The sequence below is a fragment of the Beta vulgaris genome, chromosome 3 (assembly GCF_026745355.1).
Source record: "Beta vulgaris subsp. vulgaris cultivar EL10 chromosome 3, EL10.2, whole genome shotgun sequence".
In the NCBI taxonomy this organism is placed as follows: domain Eukaryota; kingdom Viridiplantae; phylum Streptophyta; class Magnoliopsida; order Caryophyllales; family Amaranthaceae; genus Beta; species Beta vulgaris.
Genome location: NC_079204.1, coordinates 46,365,285 through 46,378,504, shown reverse-complemented (window position 1 = coordinate 46,378,504; position 13,220 = coordinate 46,365,285). Strand labels below are relative to the sequence as shown.

The 13,220-nt window shown below is 37.0% G+C and overlaps 2 protein-coding genes across 3 annotated transcripts; one reads left to right on the top strand and one right to left on the bottom strand.

Moving 5' to 3' along the window:
• The first annotated feature begins 1,094 nt into the window (after window positions 1-1,094).
• On the top strand, window positions 1,095-3,179 carry LOC104906744 (non-specific lipid transfer protein GPI-anchored 14). 2 transcript variants are annotated; one of them, XM_010695542.3, is made up of 3 exons: window positions 1,095-1,497; window positions 2,060-2,128; window positions 2,784-3,179. In XM_010695542.3, exons 1-3 carry the CDS (start codon window positions 1,161-1,163, stop codon window positions 2,906-2,908), a joined length of 531 nt encoding a protein of 176 aa, XP_010693844.2. In that variant the 5' UTR covers window positions 1,095-1,160; the 3' UTR covers window positions 2,909-3,179. The 2 variants fall into 2 exon arrangements, with proteins under 2 accessions (XP_010693844.2, XP_010693842.2); XM_010695540.3 differs by having other exon boundaries at window positions 2,775-3,179.
• Window positions 3,180-3,831: 652 nt separating this feature from the next.
• On the bottom strand, window positions 3,832-11,056 carry LOC104906743 (DEAD-box ATP-dependent RNA helicase 35). Its single transcript, XM_010695539.4, has 2 exons — window positions 9,802-11,056; window positions 3,832-5,024 (listed from the first exon to the last, which is right to left on the bottom strand). Exons 1-2 carry the CDS (start codon window positions 10,725-10,727, stop codon window positions 4,160-4,162), a joined length of 1,791 nt encoding a protein of 596 aa, XP_010693841.2. The 5' UTR covers window positions 10,728-11,056; the 3' UTR covers window positions 3,832-4,159.
• Between the last annotated feature and the right edge of the window lie 2,164 nt (window positions 11,057-13,220).

The following is a 13,220-nucleotide window of genomic DNA, read 5'->3' as shown; positions in this document are numbered from 1 at the left end:
GACACGTAAGAGGGTCTGACGCATATTGTCTTTGTGCGTCGCACCCAGCCCCTAGTGCGACCCACATTGGCCTCAGTTTATCCCCACTACGACACCGCAATATGCGTCGCGCCAGAGCAGCATGCGACGCACAAAGACAATATGCGTCGCACATACTGAGGGTGCGACGCATATTGCTCGTATACCTGATATGGTTGTTGATGTTTTGCGTCGAACACTCTTTGTCATGTGACGCAAATAGGTTTTTTGCGTCATTTCCGTTTCAGTGCGACGCATATCAAGGGACGCAAATCGTCGTTTTTCTACTAGTGATAGGTTATACCGTTAAATTTTCCTAAAGAAATTGAAAGATATAAGGTAATATTATGGAATATGGATATATGGCAAATAAAAGTTACTCAATGATATATTATCAATATAATGACTATCAATAAGGATAAGTCTTTTGAACTAAATGTTAGTAGGCATAGCAAAAGATAAAAAAGGATTGTGGTATTATACTGTCTTGTATTAAAGAAACTTGTGTTTTAAAAGCCCGGGTCAACAATATACACACAATTTTCAGAAGAAAACAGATCATACTTGTGTTGTAATATGGGTAAATTTCAATCGATCTCAAGCAAACAAAAAAGATGTGGACAACAATAATGCAACCCACAAATCATGAAATAAGTTACATGTACACAAGGGTCAAAATCTCCTCTCACCCAATACAACTTGGGTATCCAGAAAAAAACAAAATCTTTTGCAAACTGAGTAACATTTGTGTATTTTTATTTCATTTACGCCTTGCATAAGAGCAACATTTGACGATTGATCGAGCAAGTAATGTTTTATAACTTTCAACACGTTTGTCCATCTACACAAGTTACTTAATAGCCCTAGGATAAGAAGTCTGTTTCTCACGTTATCTAAACTTGTGCTGCTGTAAGAAATTGCATTTCTATATTGAAAAAACCAATTACTTTCTGCCGGATGAAAAGAACTATAACTTTGTGTATTGATAGCTTATTCAACACAGAAATCTCGTCGGTGGTGAAAATAATATGGCATTCTTTATGCAGCAGGAGATAATATTAATATAGATAGATATATCTATATAATGGTAAACACACATCCCATTTCTTAAGTGGACAAAAAACACATCAAGAAATAATACGATGAACATATTTGAGCTTAACCAAGCAACATTTGTGTTGTTATTATTAGCAGCAACACTAGCAACTGTGAGCTCAGATTTCAGCAAGGACAAGGCTGAATGCCAAGAACAACTAATTACCCTCTCTTCTTGCCTCAACTATGTAGCAGGCGAGGCGAAAGCGCCATCTCCTCAATGCTGTACAGTCTTGCATAAGAAGCTAAATGTGAGCAAAAAGTGCCTCTGCATACTTGTCAAAGATCGTAATGAGCCTAGCCTTGGCCTCAAGCTTAATGCAACTCGCGCTCTTATGCTTCCTTCAATATGTCATACTCCTTCTAGTTCCTTGGTGTGCATAGGTATGTAGTAACTATGTATGTTGCTAGCTAACCAATATTCTTTTGTTTTTAAACGATCTTATGCTAAGTATTTCATACGGGAAAATCAAATTAGGGAGGAATGTTACGCTATTACTTCCTCCGATTTTTATTAATTTACCCGTTTTGACTTTTGACACTATTCAAATACATGGCTTTGACTATCTCTTGTAATTTGTAATAAAGAAAAAATATAATCATGTGAGATCTTGTTGGATTAAATATCAACTTTTTATGATTTTTGCTCATTGAAAATTAGAGATATTAAGGTTCAAATTAGTGTCTCGACAAATGTGAAAAAAAATAGGTTAACTAAGAGTATTATCGATCTTAATTACACCCTCAATGATAAAAGATTGGGACAGTAAGAGGTGGAGTTGATCTTCATTAATTTAGACGTATAATCGACTTTTGTTTGATATAGGACAACTGTCTCCACCACTTCACTCTTTACATGCTGATTTGCATAAAACAGTTCATGAGATTCATGTATTATACTATTATGTAATTATTTTAGATCTTCCTTGGAAATGTTTTGCCTCAGGTCTCCTTCATTTGGATCCTAAATCTCCCGAAGCTCGAGTTTTCGTTGAATTAGCTAATAGTACTCGAGGTACTATATTCTTACCTCCCTCTTAATCTTTTTCCTGGAAGGAATATAGAAAGGGTGATTTAATCGAATAAAAGTCATTGGACATTTATAATTATCCCGATCTTACCTCCCCTTAATCTTCATATAAGGTATATGATAACTTTTTATTTCCTCCCTCATTCTACAATTTATATAGTTTTTGATACTTCCTCCATGTTTTTTTAGTTTCCTCATTTTAACTTTTGACATTATTCACATACTTTAATTTGACTATTTTTTGGTGATTCATATACTTATATGTATAGTTATTTAAGATCTTGTTACATTCCGCTCGTTATATATTTTCCAAAATATTATATTTTTATAAATTTTGCTTATTGATGATCAGATATATAAATGATTAAAATCATTCATTTACAACATGTAAAAACGACTCAACTAAAAATAATCGGATAAGGTATCTTCTAAATGGTTAAAAGCAACCCAAAATCCACATTAGGTGAAATACGAACACAAATCATTAACTTGAATTGTTATCTCTATAAACATATCCCTTAGTAGGTCGTATTTGTTTCGTAATGTATACTCGACTTTGATACTTTATAGGCAAAATTTTGCTAAATTTTATACTATTAATAATGAGTGAGGCTTGTGCTTCTCCTTGTAGTTGATGCAGTTGATGATTCCCCTGTCAGTCCGAGGACCAATGGTGGCAAGCCGAGAATATTGCATAAGCTGAGGATATACGATGCACTCTTACTTTGGTGTTTGATCATTTTAGTGTTTCAGTTGAATCAATAGATGAGTTGATGATGTTCACATTGTTAGGTCTCCTAGTATATTTTAATGTTTTAATGTCAAAGCTAAGAACATGGTATAATAGTGTCTTAGTAGTAAAGTGATATGAAATTTTATTTTAGTTCAATAATAATATACCTTTCACATTACCAAATATTCCATACAGAGAAAATTTTATAAGATAAGCTTACTATATCATTGGAGCATTAGATAAATGAACCTCCATAGTCAAATGAGTGCAAATAAAATGTAACTAAAATTCAAATATTATGAAGATAAGATTTGGCTATTTAAGAAGAAGAAAAATTCATAACAATTACAAGTTCAAAGGAGGTATTAATCCATGATTGATTGAGAATTGGTACAGCAGGTCAGTAGCTCCTGAAATTTACATGTCGGCAAATATATATCATCTTTAATAATGTGGGACAACTTAAGACGACTCACACAGTTATGAAGAGTTTGCTTCCTCTTCTTCCTCAATCTGAAATAGTGCGGACTAATCTTCATTAACGATGCGATGAGCGTCTTCATTAACGATGCGATGAGCGTCGCATCCTACGAGCTGGAGTTTGATGCGGTGGATGGGGATTACTAATCTATCAAGAAGAGTAATAGATGAGGTTCCCTCCTAGCACCAATTGTTCCCATATGAAGTAGCAAAAAGAGTTTCGGCCGGTGAAATCTCGGCTAAAATCATGGACTAGTCCGAGTTTAAATCAGTGTAAAGGTGATTAGGCTATAGCCTCGTTCTGTAAGATTTTCCGATTTCTAGCTTCCTTTCTGTGCCTTTCCAGGGAGACCCACGGCCACAAATCTTGCTTTTTGACATCACACCACTCTTGTTGAAAAATAGAGTATATATACTACTACACTCAACTAAACAAGAGAAATGAACTTTTTCCCTTGATATGTCTCCCAGCATCTAAAAAAAACACAAAGATTCATAAAAAAAACAGAAGAACTAATATACAACTACAAAAACCCAAAACCATCTTTCATCTTTTTCGTATATTCTGGGTTCTGAATGTACTGACATTAGCTATCTATATTGTCAACTATTTTGAAATTCCTTATCTACCTTCACCCAAATATCGAAAATCTTGGGTACAATCTACACTATCATTGAACATCCAGATCGTACAATCATAAGTGAAACATAGTACATGTATGTTACAAAGAAAATACCCGTCATAGATGGAGTGTAGCCGTAGCAGATAGAAGAGAGCTCAAATGACCAGGGAGAGCAGAGCATCATATTTCTCCTCTATAACCCCCACCTCCAAAATAGTCCTTTCGGGAATTAACAAGCTGTTGCGTCTTCTGATGCTCCAACTTCGGGCAATTCTGGATCCTGTGACCAAGACCTCCACAATAAGCACACCCTTTCACTCCACTGGCACTGGCAATTGCCTCAGCTTCTTCCATTGGATCATCAAGTTCAGCCAATACCGGGGGTATTCTTTGCTTGGCTTCTTGCAGAAGGTGCTTCAAATCAAGCAGGGTAGTCTCACTCTGATTTCTGTTTATGAAGGTCGTTGCAATTCCTGTTTTACCACATCTTCCCGTCCGACCTATACGATGGACATAATTCTCAATCTCAGCAGGCATATCGTAGTTGATGACATGCTGGATATCGGGAAAGTCAAGCCCCTTTGAGGCAACGTCGGTAGCAACTAAGACATCTTTCTTCCCAGCTTTGAAAGATTTTATTGCATATTCTCTTTCCTCCTGATCTTTGCCTCCATGGATGGCAACTGCTTCAACTCCTTTCAGAAGGAGATACTCATGGATATCATCCACATCAGCTTTGTTTTCACAAAATATCAGAACTGGTGGCGGGGTCTTTTGCAAACACTCGAGGAGGTAAACGATTTTAGCCTCCTGCTTCACATACTCCACTTCTTGGATGACATCAAGATTGGCGGCCCCAGCTCTACCGACATTAACAATGATAGGCCTAACCAGTGCACTTCTAGCAAAGTTCTGAATCTTTGTTGGCATAGTGGCAGAGAACAGGACTGTCTGCCTCTGAGCTTTAAAATGATCAAATACTTCCCTGATGTCATCCTCAAATCCTAAATCAACCAATCGATCAGCTTCATCCAAGCACAAAAATCTGAAGGAAAAAAAGACACTGTTAAAGCCTTAATACAAGGGGGCAGTTCTCATGAAAGCAAACTAGATAGTCAACTCATTATGCTCATGCATATATCAAGATAACAAAAAATTGGAAGCCAGGTTCCAGATTCTATTATTCTGCCGTTCCCAAAGCTAAATGCAAAGTCTTTCTTCCACCACCCATACAGGATTAACATAGTTAGCTTCTGTCAGCTTCATAAGTTAGTGACCAAAACAACATCGTCACTACGTAGCTTGGATACATAGACAGCAACAAAAGCAGATGTAAAAATGAAAATTCCTTAAGAAAACACCAGCTTCGCTGAGAGACGAAAGGTTCAAATCTAAGAAAACATAAAGTTAAAGATAATTTGAAAATAGAAACTGATAGGAAGTGGAGCAAGACATATAAACAGACAGCAAGAGAGGGAGAGAGAAACTAGTAGCCAGTAGGTGCCACGATCAATATTCCGTATTTGGCAATTCTATAGGCCTTCCGTGGCCTATTATTAATACTTCCTCCATTCTTTAGTTCTTGTAACATTGAAGTATGACACACAAATTTAGGCGAGGAAAGAGAGAGAGAGAGAGAGATTTTAAAAAAAAAAAAAAAAAAAAAACCATGTGCTAGAACAGAGAAAAAGATAATATATTGCCAAAAATGTCAATGTTGCAAGTAATATGCAACTTTCCAAACTCGAAAACGTTGCAAGTAAAAAAAACAAAACCGAGGGAAGTACATTTCTCGGTGAGACATTGGTGCATGCTTAGCTTTAAAAGGAGCGAGGCGCACCGAGGTGCAAAGGGCAAGGCAAAGAGAGAAGTAAGGCGTAGCGCGCGCATCTCGTAGGCAAGGCGCACCTTTAGTGATAAACCTTATAAATAAATTATAAAACATATTTTACACTCCAAACCTCTATTACCTCGACTCGGCAAAAATCGCCAAATACCAGGGTCGGTACGACATGACACCGACTACGGTATGAAATACGAGTCGGATCCTTCAATTTGCACTCCGACATGGCGTTAAACCCTAGTTGTAAGATCTGAAAATTTGTTGTTGAATCATGACAAATAGGTGAAAAATATTAGGGCTTTTTGCTTCCCTAGTGAGGCGATTCCAATGATGTTGTTTTCATCCATTTTTATGGTTGTTGACGGTAGGAGGAAAATTGTAGAAGAAAGAGGTTGAAGAAGGTGAACAGTAAGAAGCGAAGGAAGACGAAGAAGATGTATGGTTGGTGATTCAAATTTTGTACTTTTTAAATTATAATGAAATGTGGGCCAAACTTTACGTTTTAACTTATAAGTAAATGTGGGCTAAAAAGCTTTTCTTTTTTTAGGGAACCAAGAAGCTTTTCCCTCGGTCTTCCTTAGTCAACTAAACTATCCATACTTAATTCTTAAATACGAAAACTCAAAAATACCTTTAGTCTCCCTTATCTTTTTCTATTATATTTGTGTCTTCATTCTTTCAACCCAGCCTTTTTACAAGCTCTTCTCTCTCACCAATGCTGATATTTGTGAATTATAAGTAATATTAATCATTAAATTTTATATTGTAAAATATTAATTTCACATACCCGTACCCGTGTCCAAATTCCGGACAGAGTCCCCGTGTCCTGATTTTTTGGAAGTGTCGTACCGAACACTCGAATCCGCACCCATTTTGGACACTCCTAGCCGAGTCCAGGTAACATAGCTCCAAATACATAATAATTAACAAAGTATTAGCTGCTGTTATTAAAAATATACCTGGAGATTGTAAAATTAGCTATTAAAAATACCACCTACCGTTGTTAAAAAAAAATTCTGAACAATGCTGAGAGAGAAAAAAAAAATGGATTTTCGGATCGCCTAAGAAGAACAGGATCATGAGGTTTGTTAAGAAAATAAAAAGTGCAGCAGAAGTCAGCACATAAGAGCAACTCCAATGGTTGTAATTTTGGACTTGCTGCAATATTTGGAAATAATGAGCAAGTTCTACCATTGGAGCAAGATGATTGAAACCTCCTTGAGAATGCTTCACCAAGCTACTTGCTTGACTTTAAAAAGGCAATATGGCTTGAGATTGTAAAAAAGGGAAGATGATACTCACACTCAATATAATTGGTGAGTGCATCTTCATCCACAATAAAGGCATAATTTTTTTTTGTTTCCTAACTAATTATAATTGAATAAAAAATTCAAGTTGAAAATATTAATTGAGATGTGGGACCATCCAGGCAACAATATATTGTAGCTTATCATTGGAGACCTTGTAGCTAGAAAGCAATATTGCTTAAAAAGCTGATGTGGCAAGTCAAGCTACAAAGTGTTGTAGCTCACTATTGAAATTGCTCTAACAGAAGAGAAGAGAAGAGAAGATGTGAAGAAAAAAAGAAGAAAAAGACAAAAGAAAGAAGAAAAAAGAAAGAAGAAAGAGAGAAAAAGAGAACACGTAAAGTCACCATTCCTTATCTTGGGAGTGGGGAGTGGGGTACAACTCACAATAGAATAAAATAATTAACTGCCCATGCTCACTGCACTTGAAAGTTCGAAGAGTCTGCAAATCACGGCTGATCTGCCAAACTGCCTTACCCGCGATGGCTATCGAAAATTTAAACCATGGAGCGGTCACTGTCATGAAGATGAAAATTGATCTTCGATTGTCAACTTTCACCAAATTTTGAAAAATTAGGGTTTCATAAAATTGGAAATTTTTTATTTAGGATTTGAATTGAAGCAATTTTATGCAATTAAATGCCCGATCTTGCTCGAATTTAACTCCTAAAGCATGGGTAAGTTTAATTTACATGAAATTTGATGATTTCTAGTTCTAAACTCAAACACCCTCTTTCTCTCCCGCGTTTTCCCACTAAACGTCCAAGGCGATCGTCTGGCGCCTCTTCGGAGGCGTACGCCTCCTTGCGCCTCTCGTAGGTTGCTTCGCCTAGGTCTTCGGATGCGATTTTCCTCACGCCTGGACTCGCCCCTCGCCTACGCATGCTTTTTAAAACTAAGAGTGCATGAGGTATGAGCTTGCTTTTCTAGACGTTTTAAATTAGAATGTATTGGTTATGAGCTTGCCATATTAGAGCATTTTGTTCCTCTTTCTGAGTGTTTCGGAAGTATCTAGTACAATAAAATGCATGGGGGTTAACATTTATGCGCTTCATCAATCACTCATCTCAAAAACAATGAAATTCTATAGTTTTGGTCTAAAGCATAAAAGAATCAAGGGCATGATATGTTGATGATCCCTTGCCATTGGGGAAAAAGAAACTAGCAATCATCAAGAACATTTACTAATGTATCTAAGAAGCATGACCAGCCGGTCACCAAAAACAAGAAAAAAAATAAGAGAGAAGTAAAACCAGGCAAAGTATGATTCTATTTTTCTTCCTTTACTACCTAGTCGGAGGGACCTCAATACAAATCATCATAACAGCTCAAGAAAAACAAATATCTAGGTCCAACCCAACGAGGGAGTTCAAGTTTCATTGCAACATCACTCAGTTGTAACTCATAAGTATACATTAACCAATAGTAAGACATGAAACTTTGAGCACTAATCACAACCGACTTTTGACTCTCAATTGACATAACAAGGCAGTTACGTATACCAGCAACCACTTTCCTCGCTCCCCCATGAAAAAAGAGACAACACGTGCAATTAGTGTTTCTTTTTACCTGCTGATATGCCATTTGTACCAGTCACAACCTCCAACAGTGATGCGAATCACCTCAAAAAGGTTAGACTACTGCTTAGCTTCTTCACCTGCTAACTTACAGGTTCTATACTTCTATTACCACCATATTGCTTGTACCTTCCAGTTCTCAGTTCGAAATTAGGCTACAGAAACAGAAGAACCAAATGACAGTCCTTTTGACTTCTGACTTAATGACTCGCTATAAACTTCAAGTGTAAACTTACTTGACACTACACCAAAGATTATCTAATTTATGTAGCAGAAACATGAAACATTAAACGATGAACCAACACATTCATTTATCTTCCTTGTAAATCGATTTCCATGAAAATAGGACAAAAAGGGTGACCTCTGCAATCTGATGTAACCAGCTACGGATGATAAGATCAAAAGGCTAGAATTAGGAACGCTTCCTCTGTTTCAAATTTCAAGCATTTTAGCCAAAATTTGCCGTTTCAATATAGAGGTCATCCCACAATATCAGTGCAACATCCATTGTCACTTCAACATATCAAGTCAAAATTACAAGCTATTTAATTCTATCAATACAACTTTTTAAAGGTTCACCTACAAAATCCTACCTAAACATTTCTAACGTGTAAAAGTGATTAGACAAGCCTTATGATTTGGAAGTTGGGAAAGAGGGAGCACAAGGACCCTGTTCTCTACATATAAGCACCTTCTTTCTAGCCAACAAGCAAAAAAAAAAAAAAACAACTTTACTTAGAACCTTTAAAGTTTAAACCCAAAAAAACCTTGGTTAGTAATCCAAAGAGAATTTCAGAGAATCACCCAATGTGTAAGCAAGAAACATGTAAAGCTTTAAAATACTTGGCTCCGAAATCAAACCGGCCTTCCAATTTAAGCACTCAGTTTCAACCCTGACACACACTCTCTCTCTCCATAACTTGGAAATCGCCAAACCATACACTTAACAATCTAAGCATCTTTTAAAACCAAACAATAAAGCTAAATTAGACCACCACATTTCATTAAGCAATTCAATTCTACAACAATAATTATACTACACACAGCAAAAAAAGGAAGCTATCTAAAGTTTTACACAGAATATGAAAACTTTACCTGCAATTATCAAGGTTCATTTTCTTCTTGGCAAGCATATCCTTAAGCCTCCCTGGAGTAGCAACAACAATATGCACACCCTTCTTAACAATCTCAACTTGCGACCGCATATCTATCCCTCCAATACAGAGCAACGGCCTCAACTCCGGATACCCAGCCTCCCTAAGCGGAGTCAAAAACTGCTCAATCACCTCATACGTCTGCCTCGCGAGCTCCCTAGACGGACACACAATCAACCCAAAAGGTCCTTCACCAGACACAATAGGCATCATCAATTCCTCCTGCAATGCCACCATTATAAGTGGCAACACGAACACCAACGTCTTCCCCGACCCAGTAAACGCAATACCAATCATATCTCGGCCCGACAAAATAACCGGCAACCCTTGCACTTGAATTGGTGTAGGCTGAACAATCCCCTTCTCTTTCAACTCCCTCAAAACTGGCTCAGGAAATCTCATCTCCTTAAAATTCTTAATAGGAGGTGGAGCATCATCACCTTCTACAATTATATGCCATTGTTTCCTAATCTCCTCACATTGCTTCTTCGACATTCGCCTAATCGTCAATGGAGGTTTCCACCCAGTCCAAAGCGGCTCTGTGTATGTAATCCCTTTCGCTAACTCGCGAACTGACATTAGGGTTTTTCTATCTGATAGATTCTCAATCATCTCTTTTTCTTGTAGAACTATCTTTTGAGTAGGGCTAACTTCTGGAATGTCTTTCTTTAATTGTGTAGCTTTTACAAGAAGACTGGGTTTTGCTTCTTCAGGTTGTGTTTGAGTTTGAGCAGATTCATCTTCTACCTTGGATGAATCTTTGTTTTTTCGCTGAAGGATTTCTTTGGCAGCCATTTCTCTTCGCTTTTCTACAGAGATGTACTCTTGATAGTTGTCGTCCTCTTCAATCTCCATTGTTTCTGTCATAGCGTGAAAATTGATAAGTTTTTTTTTTTGGAATTTGAAGGATTTGATTTTACTCTTCTCACTCTTTTTTTGAATTGGGGGAGGTGATTTGATGACAGAATTTCGAAATTGTGTGTGATGATTTATAAGGTGTTTTTGATGGGAAGATGGAGTAGATAGATTTATCGAGGAAGAGAGCGCGAGAGTTGTAAATTGTGATTTAGGGTTAGAAACTAAAACCCGAGGGCTTAGACGAGGAAAATTTTAAAAGGTTGTCTTAGGATCTTAACAAATTTAAAAGATTAGATCACACAATACTACTATATTCTCTCTCTACAATAGTCTACATAACCTTCATATAGAGGAAAGCAACACTCGAGCAAAAATTCCCAAGCGGTGGCCGGTGGGGCTCGGCAGCGGCAGCCTCGCTTGTGGCCGTCAAGCCCACTTCCTTTTCTTTTTTATTCTTTATTTAGTTAGTCTTGTGGGTTTTATAGTCACCCCCTTCATGGTAGGTTTGTTAGTTATGTTTTTTGTTTGTTTTTTTATGGTTGGATCCCGGATATAGATTTGGGAGCTTTGGGCATGTTCTATTCCGCATAAAATAGTTGAATTGAACTGAACCGAATTGAACCGAACTGAACCGAACTAAAATGAATAGTGATATGTGAGAGTAAAAGTATTGTCCATAGCTGAATTGAACTGAACTGAACTTAATGAACATGGCTCCAATGAACTGAACTAATAGTATTGCATATGAACATGTGCCAAAAAAACGCATGGCCTCAATCTGTCAACTTCTGTAAATTGTTGCAACAAACATGGCTCCAATTAAACGAATTGAAACTAGTGTGTTACTCAGACGATGCCCCGAGTTTTTACTTTTAATGATACTTCTAAGTTTTGACTTCATATTTATTCTAGATTAGTTTAATTTGCTATATATTTTTATATTCCAAGCTATATATATATTTATGTGGAGGAAAGAGCACATCTAGTAGTTGGTTGAGATGGTAGACCTGAATGAGAGGGTTCCACATACCACATGGCAACATATACTTTCTTAGGTACACATTTTAATATATTAGTATAGATGTAATTGTGGGATACATGGGAGTCATGCAAATTTTAGCCAAAAGGCATATAATCGCCTTCAATAGTTGTAGTTTTGTAATTGCATGGAGGAATCAATCGATCATCTCTTTGCCTCGTGTCACTCTTTAACACCTCTATGGGATCTACAAGAATCCAGAGAGTGGTCCCCCCCCCCCACACAACCTCGCCTCTGACACGGTCCTAACCACCCTGTCGAGGTTAAGGAAATCCAAATATGCAATCACAATATACATTTTTATCCTTTGGAGTATTTGGAAGGAAAGAAATGATGTCATTTTGAACACAGTAAACCTTAATATACACATAATCCTTCACAAGGTCAAGTTCCTTCATGAAGAATAGACCATTAGGAAAGCATTTCATAAATGTTTCTCTGTTGATTCCCCGGTTTCATCATTTCATCAAAATCATTCCACTTTCACTCCTCAACCCAACACCATCCTCGTTGCTTGGGAGCCACCTCCCCTCACTCATTCAAACTCAACTTCGACGACTCGGTTCGTGGTTCTTCAGTAGCAGCAGGTATCATCTTACGAGATTCAGATGGGGATGTCATTAAAGCCTCATCTTTAAATCTCGGCTCCTCTCCAGTCTTCATTGCTGAGACAATGACTTTTCACCATGGTATCATCTTAGCACTCCAAAATAGTATTCAACACATTATTATCGAAGGCGGCAACCTCAGTCCTCATGGTCATCAATTTTGGAAAATGGGCTCCCCATGGCAGATCGCCCACACATCATAGAGATCCTCACCCTCCTTAAAGATTTCTCAATTTGGGAAATCCGTTACATCTTTCGGGAATCAAACACAACAACATATTGAATAGCTAATATTGGCCACCTAATCGATAATCAATTCTCAACGGAATATTGTAATCACTCTGCTCTCCATAATATTCTTGTAACAGATAAGGTAAGAGCTCCCGAAGGGTCTCCTAAACTTTTTTTTTTTTTCTTACCTTTAAAAAAAATAAAACAAAATTGTGAGATACCTGTTGCGAAGAAATGTAATTGCATCATATGCCAAAACGAAAAATAAATGCACGAGGAAGAATAATTGGGGGTTGCAAAAGGATAATCAGTCCCTTGAAGAAGAGAGAAAGAGAGCGAAATCACTCAATTTTCATTCCTAATTGCAGAGGTGATCCATTAACCTCCTTTTTTATTAATATTATTTTGGGGAAATTTAATAGCTTATTTCGTTGTTTTTCAGTGAGAAATTTGAAATATTATACATGCATAGATGCATTTTGATGAAATCGATATAGGTTATACTTCATATATGCGCGACTTTGTCCTCGTATTATTGCAAATTGAAATCTTAAAGCTTTCTATTGTTTAGTGATGCAGATTATCTTCTTGACTGATTTTGTTAGTCTGTAAAGTTGATGGGTT

What these genes read in the sequence shown, in the direction of transcription:
- LOC104906744 (XM_010695540.3), top strand. Translation starts at nt 1,161, where the DNA reads ATGAACATATTTGAGCTTAACCAAGCAACATTTGTGTTGTTATTATTA. An exon ending in TAGTTCCTTGGTGTGCATAG is followed by an intron (nt 1,498 to 2,059) that starts GTATGTAGTAAC and finishes GTTTTGCCTCAG; the next exon opens with GTCTCCTTCATTTGGATCCT. An exon ending in ATTAGCTAATAGTACTCGAG is followed by an intron (nt 2,129 to 2,774) that starts GTACTATATTCT and finishes TTCTCCTTGTAG; the next exon opens with TTGATGCAGTTGATGATTCC.
- LOC104906743 (XM_010695539.4), bottom strand. Translation starts at nt 10,727, where the DNA reads ATGACAGAAACAATGGAGATTGAAGAGGACGACAACTATCAAGAGTAC. An exon ending in ATGAACCTTGATAATTGCAG is followed by an intron (nt 5,025 to 9,801) that starts GTAAAGTTTTCA and finishes TTTTTCCTTCAG; the next exon opens with ATTTTTGTGCTTGGATGAAG.